This window comes from Rhincodon typus, chromosome 16 (genome assembly GCF_021869965.1).
Source record: "Rhincodon typus isolate 14 chromosome 16, sRhiTyp1.1, whole genome shotgun sequence".
In the NCBI taxonomy this organism is placed as follows: Eukaryota; Metazoa; Chordata; class Chondrichthyes; order Orectolobiformes; family Rhincodontidae; genus Rhincodon; species Rhincodon typus.
The window spans coordinates 44,015,752-44,029,940 of NC_063347.1; the positions used below are offsets into that span (position 1 = coordinate 44,015,752).

The 14,189-nt window shown below is 40.6% G+C and overlaps 1 protein-coding gene across 4 annotated transcripts in view; it reads right to left on the reverse strand.

Annotated features, from left to right (window-relative positions):
- Positions 1–14,189, reverse strand: part of LOC109914264 (contactin-4-like) — a 1,378,312-nt gene that overhangs the window by 326,532 nt on the left and 1,037,591 nt on the right. For all 4 annotated transcript variants that reach the window (XM_048606641.1, XM_048606645.1, XM_048606643.1 and 1 more), the window contains one exon: positions 9,416–9,591. In XM_048606641.1, the coding sequence (XP_048462598.1) occupies positions 9,416–9,591 (176 nt within the window). The remainder of the gene's footprint in view (positions 1–9,415; positions 9,592–14,189) is intronic.

The following is a 14,189-nucleotide window of genomic DNA, read 5'->3' on the forward strand; positions in this document are numbered from 1 at the left end:
CCAGTTTTTAATGGATGTCCCCTTATTCTGTATCTATGTCCCCTAATTCGAGTAAAAAAAAACAAAATAAATGAGGATGCTGTAAATCAGAAACAAAAGCAGAAGTTGCTGGAAAAGCTTAGCAGGTCTGGCAGCATCTGTGAAGAAAAATCAGAGTTAACATTTCAGGTCCGAGAACTGAGGAAGGGTCACCGGACCCAAAACGTTAATTCTGATTTTTCTTCACGGATGCTGCCAGACCTGCTGAGCTTTACTGCCAACTTCTGTTTTTGATCCCTAATTTGAGGTCCGTGCACCAATGGGAACATCATCTCAGCAATCATTGTGCCAAGCCCCTCCTGAATCATGGGTTGCATGCAAAATACAGTTTGAGAGGAGGTGAGGACAAGATCGTGGAGGGATTTTAAAACAAGTTTAAAATCAAGATGTTGCTTGGCCAAAGCTGATATACATCAGCAAATGCAGGTGTGATAAGGGAATGGGAATTACTCTGAGTTAAGACATGGCCAGCAAAGGTTTGGATGACAGCAACTTTATGAAAGATGACAGAACAGCCAGGAGTGTGTTGGAATGGTATAATCTAAATGAACCAAAGGTATGAATGAGGGTTTCAGCAGCAATTAAGTTAAGACAGTGGTAAAGTTGAGCAATGCTTCAGAAATGGAGGTAAGCCATCATATTGAGGAAACGAATGAAAGATGTGAAGATTCTCTCATGATCAAATGTGACACCAAGTATGCAAACAGACTGGCTTTGTCTTAGAATATTGACAGGGAGCAGGACAGAGATAGGAGATACAGAATGGAGTTTACAGTGAGGACCAAGAATAATAGCTTCATTCTTTCCAATATTTAACTGGAGGAACTTTGTAATCATCTACTACTGGCTGTCAGCTAAGTACTCTGACAAATTACAACAATGGAGGAGGTCAAGAGGGGCAGAGCTGGGTATCATGTGAAATTTAATACTATGCCTTTGTTTTTATTAAGTTGTCAGTCATAAAATCAAACAATTGGAATATATTGCATGATTTGTGTGCAGTGGCTTATTTCATAGGATTGAAAGATCACAAAATAGACAAGAAACCCTAAATTGTCAGATATTTTTGTAAAATTGAAATAAACTTAGAGTGCCTTCTCTGAGAGCTGACACATGATTTGAAGTGAACATAGAAAAATTGAAATTGTCATTTGAATCAGAGACAACGAGGCTGGAAGACCAGCATTGTTAGCAGCCAATTGCTGCTGCAACACTGGTATGATTTATATTTCCCTATTATTTAGCAATACTCATAAAGCAAAGGGACTGAAAATAGATATTTAGATGCCATGTGATGTATTATATAAAATGACAGACTCTAGAATGTGTTATAAATGTGCAGTATAATCTCAGGGTTTAGATGAAGGTAATATATCATGAGCTTCTTCTGTTACATTCTAGGCATTTTAATTAAGTTATATGCTTGGAACTTATTCCCACATGAACATTATTTCAAATTGATCACTCCTAATAGACAATGCAACAAACAAATAAGCCACAGTATCATCCCGATTGATGGCAGCAATCATATTTCTTATTGTGACCAAAATAGAACACCTAGGAGTTGAGAAAGCATACTTTTACAAATAAGATGAAAGCTTCACAGCGATACCTTTTGTTTTATGATTATGATTCATAGTTTTCAAGTGGAGACTTCTGTTTATGACGTATTTATTTAGATTGCAATTCTCCTTATCTTAAAAGCCAGTCAAGCAACAGTGCCAAATTTTTAATTGAAAAGTAATTTCAATCTAACCAACAACAATCTCTAAAAATTGTCTGCACAGTTTGACCTTGATTTACTGGTTCTGATGTGCTGAAGCAGGTACCATGAAACATTACATTAAGAAATCACATATGGGGTGGTATATATTTAGCCATTATTTATTTCTGATCTTCTCTTCTGCTTTACCTTGTGATGTTCAAAGAACTTCACAGCCTGTAAAAGCAGGAATATTTATGTGCAATGGAAATAAACACTGGAAGCCAAAAATTAAAACAAAATTTCATGTCAATGGTGAAATACTGTGAACCATCTATTGCTTTAATGGTATGAATAATAATTCTGCTGCCGACTGACATGATAATTAATGGCAATGAGATTTAAAATGATAATTAAACACAATGAACAATTATTTTATGGAACAGTAATTTGCATTACTTATGGCAGAATCGTTATTATCATAACATCATGTAATTGCTATTTTCATGGCGTTATGCATTTTTTGAAATGCACAGGGACAAACAATCAGGTTCTATGCCAATGGTTTTAGTTTGCCAGGAATAAATTAGTGATCAGGTAGCTACTATCACTTCTGACCTGTTAACCACATGACAACATTTTCCATTTGCCACAGGTATGACAGACTTACACACTAACTGATCTGGAGGGAAGTGGGATCAAGTGGGTGAGGGCTTGGCTAAAGCGACTATTAAAAATCTAAAGAAAAATAATGTTGACCAACATCCTTTGAAGCAATGAGGATCTACATCACAGCTTATCAGCCCACAATATTCCTTTCTCCATCTGGCACCTCACTTCTAGTGAATTTAAATTAATTTGCCCAGAGAATAGTTTGGTTATCTGAGAAACAAAATCCATAGTGTGACTGCTGCCACATGTTTGTTTTGTTCAGGGATTACATGAAGCAATTTTAGTTTTTTGATTTTTTTTTGTTTCAGAATGCTATTTTTTTGCTCATGACATCAGAAACAGCATGGTAATTTCATTTTCAGTCAGGATGCCTCCTGAGTTATGCCCTTGCTGGATAATTGGTAAGTTGCCATGGAAAAGGAACCACAAACAATGGTGAGTAGGGGTTTAAGTTGACAGAGGAGCTATAATGGACCACAAGGATAACCGAGAAACATGTCAGGTGCAAGCCGTAGATGAGTATAGTGAGATAGGAAATATGAGAGAGCATGGGGAATGGGTAGGTATGCAGAAGATGACACAGATTATGAGGGTATGGAGGCATGAACACAAGTAATCATGGGTCGCCATGTGTGGATAATGAGAGAGTGAGAGCAGGAAGGATGATTTATTTTTTAGATTTTATGTTTCTGAACTTTAAACACAATGGCTGGAGCACCCAGGGAGACTTGCCACCCAACCTGATTTGGGAACCGCCAGCTTCCTCCCTGCTTCCCTGGTCACCTGGTCTGACTGCCAAACCACAATGGGAATTGCAGGTGGCCAGCTATTAAGGTCAGGTCCATAGGGACACGGTTTCTTCAGCGTCTGCGTGCACAACAGGGGAATAAAAATTGGGGCCAAGGAGTACTATTGGACATATCCTTTTGAAAGAAAATATACACTGATTTTGACTTTATGCACAAGCATTGCATCATTCAGGAAAATGACCTTGCTGTTATTTGGTGCTCCAGGAAAGCCCAAAGTGCTTCACAGCCATAAATTGCTTTTTGAAATGTAATTTATGTCGATGAAGACTGAAAATGGCTTCTTTTATTACTGACATTGTTCAACAGCAATGGAATAGTTAAATTAGATTAGATTAGATTCCCTACAGCGTGGAAACAGGCCCTTGAGCCCAACAAGTCCACACCAACCCTCAGGGCATGCCACCCAGACCCATCCCACTAAAACCCATATTAACCTACACATCCCTGAACACTACAGGCAATTTAGCACGGCCAATCCACCTAACCTGCACAACTTTGGACTGTGGGAGGAAACCAGAGCACCTGGTGGAAACCCACGCAGACATGGGGAGAATGTGCAAACTCCACTTAGCCAGTCACCTGAGGCTGGAATTGAACCTGGTTCCCTGGTGCTATGAGGCAGCAGTGCTAACCACTGAGCCACCGTGTCACCCTAAGAGCAACCCACCCAGATCCATCCTCCTACCCTTTCCCTGTCACCCTCTATTTCCCATGGCTAACACACCTAACCTACACATCACTGGAGACTGTGGGCAATTTAGCATGGACAATCCACCTAACCTGCACATCTTTGGACTGTGAGAGAAAACCGGAGTACGCGGAGAAATCCCACGCAGACATGGGGAGAATGTGCAAACTCTACGCAGACAGTTGCCCAAGGCTGGAATTGAACCCGTGTCCCTGGTGCTGTGAGGCAGCAGTGCTAACCACTGAGCCACTGCACCACTCATTGGTAGCTCCAATTTAAATATCTCCTACTTTTATCCAAAATCCCATCACATTTCAGATAATAAACAGATTTGCATGAGTGAGATCAATTTGAATCTACTTTAAGAATTTTCAATAGCAAACATTTGATTCCAAATGTTCAATCAGTTATCTTAACCTACAACGCATTCTTTAAGCCACCAGTCCAGCGCTGTTAATCTGAAGCTACATTTTAAAATGTCCATGGACATCATCTGAATCTTCACAATACATCCAAATTGGGTCAATTCAAAGAACATTTTGTGGATTACCTGTATTGCAATATTATCATTAATTAATAACACGCTCACATATTCTTAATAAGTTCAAGAATTTAATAATCACAAAGCACTTGTATTTTTCAATTTATAAAAGCTACAGCATGGAATAGTAATAAAAAATAGATAATACGATATTCTAAGAACAAACCTTCCATGTGGCACCTGGGCAAAGCTGAAGGCTGTCTGAAAAATGGACCCACAGCCACTCAGGACTATACAATGATGAAATGCAAAATAGTTTAAAAGAATGAGGCTTACCACTGGTAATCACCTATCCATAATAATGATCATAAGACTCCTTCAAACATTTCCACTATATTACTAATATATGAGCAGAATTGTGGATAGGTAACTGAAAATGTTAGAATCCCATTATATATACTGTTCTTCCAAGGCTACAATTCAAATATTATCTGACGAAATACAATTTAATTAAGCTAATTTCAAATCCTCAACATAGGAACACAAAATGCAACTCATGTTGTACCCTTTCCCTTAGTGGCACTCAAGGATTTAAGTTGTACAATCTGACTTGACATCTAATCAGTTAATATTATTATGATATATAATAAACTAATTCAAGCATAATCTTGTTTCTCACAATTATTGTAATTTTGGAAGGAAAACAAAATTAAAGGTCTGGAAATTGACTAATTTGATTTATCAGCACTAAAATCATTCCATACGATTATACAATGCTTTTTGTTTGAACAAATAAGTGCTTGCCAACCAGAATAAACTTGTACCTGCAATAAATTCTCTAAGTGCTGGCACCATTAAGGTTCTCTTGTAACTGCAAGCAAATCACGGTTTATTTATTTCTCTGGATGAACATTACTCCTACTGCATTTTTTGTTGCTCAGGTTTCTGTTTTTTCCAAAGTGATTGAAAAATTAATAAGACAGTTGACAAAAAAATTGTAATAAAATGTTTTATCCAACAGTAGAGACCGTACTTTACAATACAAAAGTAGCAAATATTTTACATTCATTTTTAATTACTAATTTTCATTCTTCCCTCCTTTTTCTCTCTATATGTAGGCACAGTGCTACGATTCCAACTGATGGTCACAAAGTCATACAGCACAGAAACAGACCCTTCGATCCAACTAGTCTACGCTGACAATGTTCCCAAACTAAACTAGTCCCACTTGCCTGCATTTGGCCCATATCCCTACAAACCCGTCCTATTTCTGTACTTGTCCAAATGTCTGTTAAACTGTACCTGCATCCACTTCCTCTGGCAGTTCATTTCACATACAAACCACTCTCTGTGTAAAAAAAGTTGCCCCTCATGTCCTTTTTAAAACTTTCTCCTAGTTTTGAACTCCCCCACCCGACGGATATGATCCTTGCTATTCATGTTATCTATGTTCCTTACGATTTTATAAACCTCAAAAATGTCACCCCTCAATCTCCTGCAATCCAGTGAAAGAAATCCAGTCTATTTTCAGACTCAAAACCTCCTGCTCAAATTTCCTCAGCCATTCAGTAAAATCATAGCTGAAAACTTGACATTTCTGCCTAGCCTCAAGAACCTTTCACCCCTTTGCTTATCATGAACCTGTGTACTTCTGAGAAATATTCAGAGACTCTGCTTACGCCAGTGTTTCAGAAAGTGTGTTCCAAAAATCCACAATTCTCCTTATCTCTTTATTAAGTGGGCAACCCCTTATTTTTAATCTGGGACCCTGTAGTTCTAGATTCTCCTACAAGAGAAAACATTTCCCTATTCATCCTCTCAAAGGTGGCTAGGAGGATGAGCTGTGAAAGGATACAGAGATGTTGCAGTGTGATTTGGACTAGCTAAGTAAGTGGGCAAATGCATGTCAGATGCAAATATTGTGAGGTTATCCACTTTGGTAGCTGAATAAGAAGACAAGTTATTATTTAAATGGCTGTAAATTGTGAAAGGGGAATGTTCAATAAGACCTTGGTCTCCTCATGTTCTAGTTGCTGAAAGAAAGTGCACAGATACAGCAGGCAGGAAAGAAGGCAAACTGTATGTTGGCCTTCATAGTTAGAGGGTTTGAGCACAGGAACAAGGATGTCTTGCTACAATTAAACAGGGCATTAGTGAGGCCACACCTGGAATACCGTGTGCTGTTCTGGTCTCCCCACCTGAGGAAGAATGTTCCTGCTTTACAGACAGTGCAGTGAAGGTTTTCCAAACTGATTCCTGGAATGGCAAGACTGACAGAAGAGAGATTGAGCCAGTTCAGATTGTATACATTGGAGTTCAGAAGCATGAATGGGTTATCTCACAGAAACGTATAAAAATTTGCACAGGACTAGACAGGTGAGATGTAGAAAAGATGGTTCCAACAGTGAGGGAGTCCAGAACCAGGTGTTATAGTTTAAGGATAAGGGACAAACCTTTTAGGACTGAGATGAGGACAAATCTCTTGACCCAGAAGTGATGAGCCTGTGAAATTCACGACCAAAGAAAGTGGTTGAAGCCAAAACATAGTGGACTTTCAAGAAGGAGGTAGATATACTCGTGGCTAAGGGATTCAAGGGAAGGGGGTGGGGAGGGTTGGTTTGGGGGTATTGAGCTTGATGATCAGCCATGATCATAGTGAATGGCAGAGAGGGCTCAAGAGGTTGAATGGTCTACACTGAGCTCCAGAATAGCGCGAGCTGCAAGCCCTGGTGCGGCACTTGGGCCACAAGAAGGCAGACATTGTAAAAGCTTTTCACTGTACTCCTACAATGGAGTACACGTGACAATAAAAGGATATTCTATTTTATTCTATCTTCTACGTAAGGCCACTCAAGATCTTTTATGTTTCAATAAAGTCACCTCTTAATCTTTTAAGCTACAGTGTACACAAACCCAACTTGTCTAACGTTTCCTCATAAGAGCAGCGATCCATTTCAGGTATTAGTCTGGCAGTCTTTTCTGAACTGCCTCTGATGTATTCACTTCTTTCCTCAAATAAGCAAATCAGCACTGCACACAGTATTCCAGATGCAGTCTCACCAATGCCGTGCATGATTGAAGCAAACCTTCTCTACTTTTGTGTTCAATTTCCCTCACAACAATCAGAAACATTCCATTAGCTTTCCTAATTACTCACTGTATTAAATGCTTGCAATTCATGCATGATGACACCCAGATCCCTCCGCATTTGAGTTTTAAAATATCTCACTATTTAGATAATATGCTTTATTAATTTGTCCTGCCAACATGGACAATTCCACATTTTTCCACATTGCACCCTCATTTTCGAGATGCTTATCCATTCAATTATCCTCTTCATAACCTGCTTTTGCTCCTTTTTTTGGTGCCATCAGCCAACTTGGTAACCGCATCTTTGGCCCTTACATTAATCATAATTTGTAAAAGGTGAGAGCCCAGCATTGATCCCAGTGCCCCCCCACACCATTTGTTATATCTTTCCAATCAGAAAATCATCCATTTGTGTTGTGACCTTCTGTTTACTGTTAGCCAGGCAATCTTCTATCACTACATATACTTACACAATAACTTTTGACGTGGCACTTTATCAAACGCTTCCCAAAATCCAAGGTGCATCCACTGCTTCTCCTTGTCCATAGCAAGTTAGTTCTCCAAAGAACTCCAATAAATTGGTTAACGATATTTTCCTTTTAACAAAGCCATTTTGAATCTGCCTGATTAACATGCATTTTTCTCAGTGTGCAGCGAAACAAAGTAACCTTTCCATTCCCACAACATTGGAGTCAGATCCCACTGTGAGACTTGGCTTGATGGATCATAAGCTTTATTTTTGCTTCTGATTATCAATGTGATTAGTCACTTTACATATTCAATTGAGGCCACCAATGTGTTTTTTTTAAAGGAAAAAGATTTATAGCATGCAAACAAAAGCTCCCACTTTCCTTTTATGTATATACTGTATCAAAGACACAATGGAAAAATATTAACATAACGTGCAAAATAAATTTTCAAATACTTTCCTTGCTATATACTTTACAGATACTCAACCCTAGCAAAATATCACACCTATCTCAACTTGTGAATTTTGAACTTAGGAACTCTCTCAAATTGTTTTTTTCTTGGGCTGATGCAACAGTTTTCAACATCTTCCCAATGCTGATAGTTTGAAAATTCTTTCAGTTCTGACAACTACAAAATTGCTACATAAACTCTGATAGCTCGGAGACTTCACAATTTAAAACACTTGTGCCAGGGTTAAAACTGCTCCCCTGTGCTGAATACTTGATTTTTTTGAACTGAACTCCTGATTCTTCTGAACTAAAATCAAACTAGTAGTCTGTTTTCTCTGTCTGTCATAAACTCAGCAGCATAAACATTTTTATCAATTATCATAACAGGCGGCCTGCAGACATTGAACTGCATCTCATATTTTCTCAGAAGTAACTTATTGAAGTCACCATTTCAAATATCTTTCTGACTTCTGGGAAAGAAAAAGTTAGTTTCACAAAACTCAAACCAAAATCATTTGCCTCTATTTGGAAATCCAAATTCCCAAATCATAATTAGATACAGAATATTATCCATCTTTATCACAGTTTAATGGTACTTTATCCTTTGGCAGTGCCTGGGAGCAACCATTTTGTTATAGCTGTGGAAGGACTGCCAAAATCAATCCAAATATTACAATTATTTGCACAAGATGTGAGAGAAAGCAGACTAATCCTTCCCTTTTCCTGCAAGAGGTATTGATGTATTTACTTTTGCCCTTCTGTGATCATCTAATAAACATCAATTCTGATATTTGTCTGTCCGGGTGAGCATATGCGCTAACCTATTCGGTGACTTCTTGGTGTGTTAATAATGGCTTGTTTTATCTCATGGCTTTCGATCACATAGTCCAAATAAAGCTTCTCTCTTGCTCTCCAGAGTCATACCTGGAAGTTATTTTGCACATTTATTTTGTAATATGCCACCTCTCCCATGAGAGGATAAAATTAGATCATAAATCTGTGTGAGTCACTTACCCCTCCGACATTTTCAAAATGGTCTCTATCTCTTCTGAAGTCTATAAGTTGACCATTAAATGACCACGAGAATTCAACACTCAATGAAGGATCATGGGAGACTTGGCACGGTAAGATTGTACTTTCACCCACAGTGACATCCACGTCTGATGGTGGTGTGGTAATTCTTGTTGGGTCTGTTGAGATTTATAAAAGATAATTATCCACAAGAAAATCCCAAAACGTTTATTCAATTGCACAAATAAAATATTTACTGTGCAGAGCACAGTATTTATAAATGATCTGCTGAAAAAGGAATGGCTGAAGACTCTTTGCCTGGCTGAAACACAATGCCCATTGCTGTCCAATGATTCAGCTTCTGAGAAGGACAAACCTAATGGAGAACACCATCATTTTTCAGACTGTCAGCAACTCAGCTCTTTTGAAGAACTTCCTGTCTCCATGCATCAACCTGACTGCTGGCAGGAGACAATCTGTTTTTATCTCCTCTGTCCAGGTATGCAGAGTATGCTGATCTGACCACTGTGCAACCTTCTGCTCTGAACACTTGATCAGTTTAAAATAATTTTCATCTATTTTGATCATGTTTTGTTTGTTTAACACATCACCCTGTTCACTGGCCAACACCTCTGTCTCAGGCTTGCTGCAGTGCTCTGGCAAAGCTCAGCGACACCTGGAAAAACTGCATCTCATTTTCCACTCAGGGACACTGCAACCTTCTGGACTCAGTATTGATTTCAACAACTTGAGCACTTTCCCCACACTTTCCTCCATTCGCCCACACACCAAGCCTTGTCATCATGTACTCATATATCAATAATTTTAGGGCCTGAAATTCCCCTATGTCCTAGGCCTCCCTACCACACACACCAGGCCTTGTTATCACATAGCCTACCATTACACACTACCTATTGTTAGTCACTAACAGTCTCCATTAACAACTATTCACCCTTTCAACTGAATCGTTATCAACTCTTTGGTCTATCCAACTGCTCTTCTCTCTCTTGAGGCTCTATCCACCCATTTACTATCATTATCTATCATTAACTCCTGACCATTTCCCCTCATCCTATCTTCTGCATATAAACTGACATTTTCCTAGCTACCATCAATTCTGACGAAGGGTTACAGGACCTGAAACGTTAACTCTGATTTCTTTTCACAGATGCTGCCAGACTTGCTAAGCTTTTCCAGCAACTTCTGTTTTTGTTCTAGACTAATTTAAGTCCAATCCTTGAGGGAAATCTACCAGTGCTGGAGAAGAAGCTGGAAGTGCATTTAACTCGCTGTTGGGGGAGGTGTGCCCAATCCCCAATGCTTTCCTGCCTCCACTCAAATTAATTTCTGAGCAGAAATGTACCTGACAAACCACTGTGCCGTGTCACTAATAGTGGCCTTGAAGTTGCCAATTAATGACCACTTGAGGACATCAACCTGCTGCTACTGCAAGCATTAAATCAGTTGCAGACAGGTTTGCTGATGCGGAGGGAAACAAGCAGGCTGCTTGTCAGTTTGAGGGAGGATTTTATCAAAGGTAGTCAGCGTCTGATTGAGGCAATATACCAAGATCAAGGGATGGCCACTGAAAGCCACACTACTGGCCTTGCTTTGAATCTCCCTGCACCCCTCATTTTGTGACCCCCATTCCTGGAAACCTCTCCTTCCTCAACAAGTCACACATCTTTGGCTTGTATCACTAGTTTCCAAGGTAACATTCCCAGCAGCAGCCATGACCTCCAATGTATTGCGTTCAAAGCAGAAGCTGTCTGCCTCGAATTGGCCACATCTCCTGTGGGGCGTGACCTCTGCCCCTGGGAACTTGATTGCAGATAAAGGCCCACTACTGTCCTCTTATTTGCCTGATGGACAGAAAATAGAGCGGCCTTTCCTTCTAAGCATCAGTCTCAATACTTTCTCAGGCAGCAATTGGAAGATTCTGCTCTCCATCCCTTCCACTTATGTAGTTGATGATTCAGTAGCTTATGTCCTCAGTACTGCAGATTAATTTAATTATGCTTTTAATGTGGTTCTTCCCATCCTTCCCGAACTATGCTTTCTCCACATTTGACATGACATGGATAACTGTATATTCACTGACTACCAGAACATTCTGGATGATGCAAGTCCCCATCTTGGTTCCTATAAAGGTTATTTCTTTCTTACAGTCTCTCTTCTAACTGTTGTGATGACTTTACCTTGTGCATCAGATCTTTTAAAACATGTAGTAGTCTCTTTTGTACAGAAACTAACAGGGCACTTGCCCAAACCCATTCTGTTTTCAGATCAGCTTTTCACTCCTGCCTTCTTTGTCAAAACAACTTGTTCTTAGCTGGTGTGTAAGAATTCCAAACCCTTATGTTCCAAAACTAGATATTTGCGAATTTCACACGTGCCCGCAAATGAATCGAAAGCACATTGTGTTCGACATGGTCAAGTATGAATGATTAAACTGCATCATTTCGTATACAGAACAATGATGAGTGGATTAAATTCAAACAATTGGTATGACTTATCTTCACTGAATGGTATAAAACAATGCACTAACCATCCACATTATTGTGCGGTATTTTACTTCTTAACTGACCAAAGCTTTCAATAATGTTGATTTTAAAATGTGACTGGCTGTATGTAGTCCTGTTCCTGTTTTTATCCCCTATGCTCACAGCATGTTGTCCAACAATCAGCGTTCATTGCCGAGAAACAGAGATTTCACAATTTGCCAAATTCTGTAATACACTAGTGCATTGCTTGTCGTGTTCACACACACAAGTTAAAAGTTAACCTCGTAACATTTTAAATATCTGTCACTTAATTTATGTGACTTTAAAACTGATACTTAAATGTAATGCTTTTTCTGAAACTTTTGCCATGGAATTTTCATAATTTTAAAACTACGATAATGGTTTTAAATTCTTCAATTTGTAGTTTATTCAAATCATTAACTGGCTCTTCGTGTTTGAAATACCTGGTTGCTTTTTCAATGGGCCCCAAGTATCTCCCTTGTTTTTTAAACTAACATTTTAAAATACTTGCTTATTTTTAAAATAAATTTTGGAAGCTTGATGAGGCTTGTGCATTTCAAATTTTAGCAAATTTGAATGACCTCTGTATTTTTCAAGCACTTGACTTTTAGTCTGCTTTTTCCAAGTTTCAACAACATTACGCCATTCTCCAGGTGTGAATCACAGTGTTAATTGTTAGCAGAATATTCAATTTTGGGAAAGTGTACTTTCTGGAAAAGATCACTAGATTGGAGCCCTGCTTGACTTTTTCCCAGAGTAGCCCCACATTGTTGATGTTTGTCATTATACCTCCATTATTGTCCCAGCAGACAACAATTAACTCATAGATAGTAGGAACTGCAGATGCTGGAGAATCCGAGACAACAAGGTGCAGGGCTGGATGAACACAGCAGGCCAAGCAGCATCATAGGAGCAGAGAGGTTGACGTTTCGGGCCTAGACCCTTCATCAGAAAAGGGGGAGGGGAAGGGGGTTCTGAAATAAATAGGGAGAGAGTGGGAGGCGGATAGAAGAGGGATAGAGGAGAGGATAGGTGGAGAGGAAACAAACAGGTCGAAGAGGCGGGGATGGAGCCAGTAAAGGTGAGTGCAGGTAGGGAGTAAGGAAGGGGATAGGTCAGTCCAGGGAGGACGGACAGGTCAAGGGGGTGGGATGAGGTTGGTCGGTAGGAGATGGAGGTGCGGCTTGAGGTGGGAGGAGGGGATAGGTGGGAGGAAGAACAGGTTAGGGAGGCAGGGACGAGCTGGACTGGTTTTGGGATGCGGTAGGGGGAGGGGAGATTTTGAAACTTGTGAAATCCATATTGATACCATTGGGCTGCAGGGTTCCCAAGCGGAATATGAGTTGCTGTTCCTGCAACCTTCGGGTGGCATCGTTGTGGCACTGCAGGAGGCCCAGGATGGACATGTCGTCTGAGGAATGGGAGGGGGAGTTGAAATGGTTCGCGACTGGGAGGTGCAGTTGTTTGTTGCGAACCGAGCGTAGGTGTTCTGCAAAGCGGTCCCCGAGTCTCCGCTTGGTTTCCCCGATGTAGAGGAAGCCACACCGGGTACAGCGGATGCAGTATACCACATTGGCAGATGTGCAGGTGAACATCTGCTTGATGTGGAAAGTCTTCTTGGGGCCTGGGATGGGGGTGAGGGAGGAAGTATGGGGGCAGGTGTAGCACTTCCTGCGGTTGCAGGGAAAAGTGCCGGGTGTGGTGGAGCTGGACGGGAGTGTGGAGCAGACAAGGGAGTCACGGAGAGAGTTGTCCCTCCGGAAAGCAGATAAGGGTGGGGAGGGAAAGATGTCTTTGGTGGTGGGGTCGGATTGCAGATGGCGGAAGTGTCGGAGGATGATGCGTTGGATCCGGAGGTTGGTGGGGTGGTACGTGAGGACGAGGGGGATTCTTTTTTTGTTCTTATTGCGTGGACGGGGTGTGAGGGATGAGGTGCGGGAGATGTGGGAGACACGGTTGAGGGCGTTCTCGACCACCGATGGGGGGGATGTTACGGTCCTTGAAAAACGAGGACAACTGAGATGTACGGGAGTGGAATGCCTCATCCTGGGAGCAGATGCGGCGGAGGCCAAGGAACTGGGAATAGGGGATAGCATTTTTGCAGGAAGGTGGGTGGGAGGAGGAATATTCGAGGCAGCTGTGGGAGTCGGTGGGCTTGAAATGAATATCGGATTCTAGGTGGTTGCCCGAGATGGAGACAGAGATGTCCAGGAAGGGGAGAGAGGTGTTAGAGATGGTCCAGGTAAACTTAA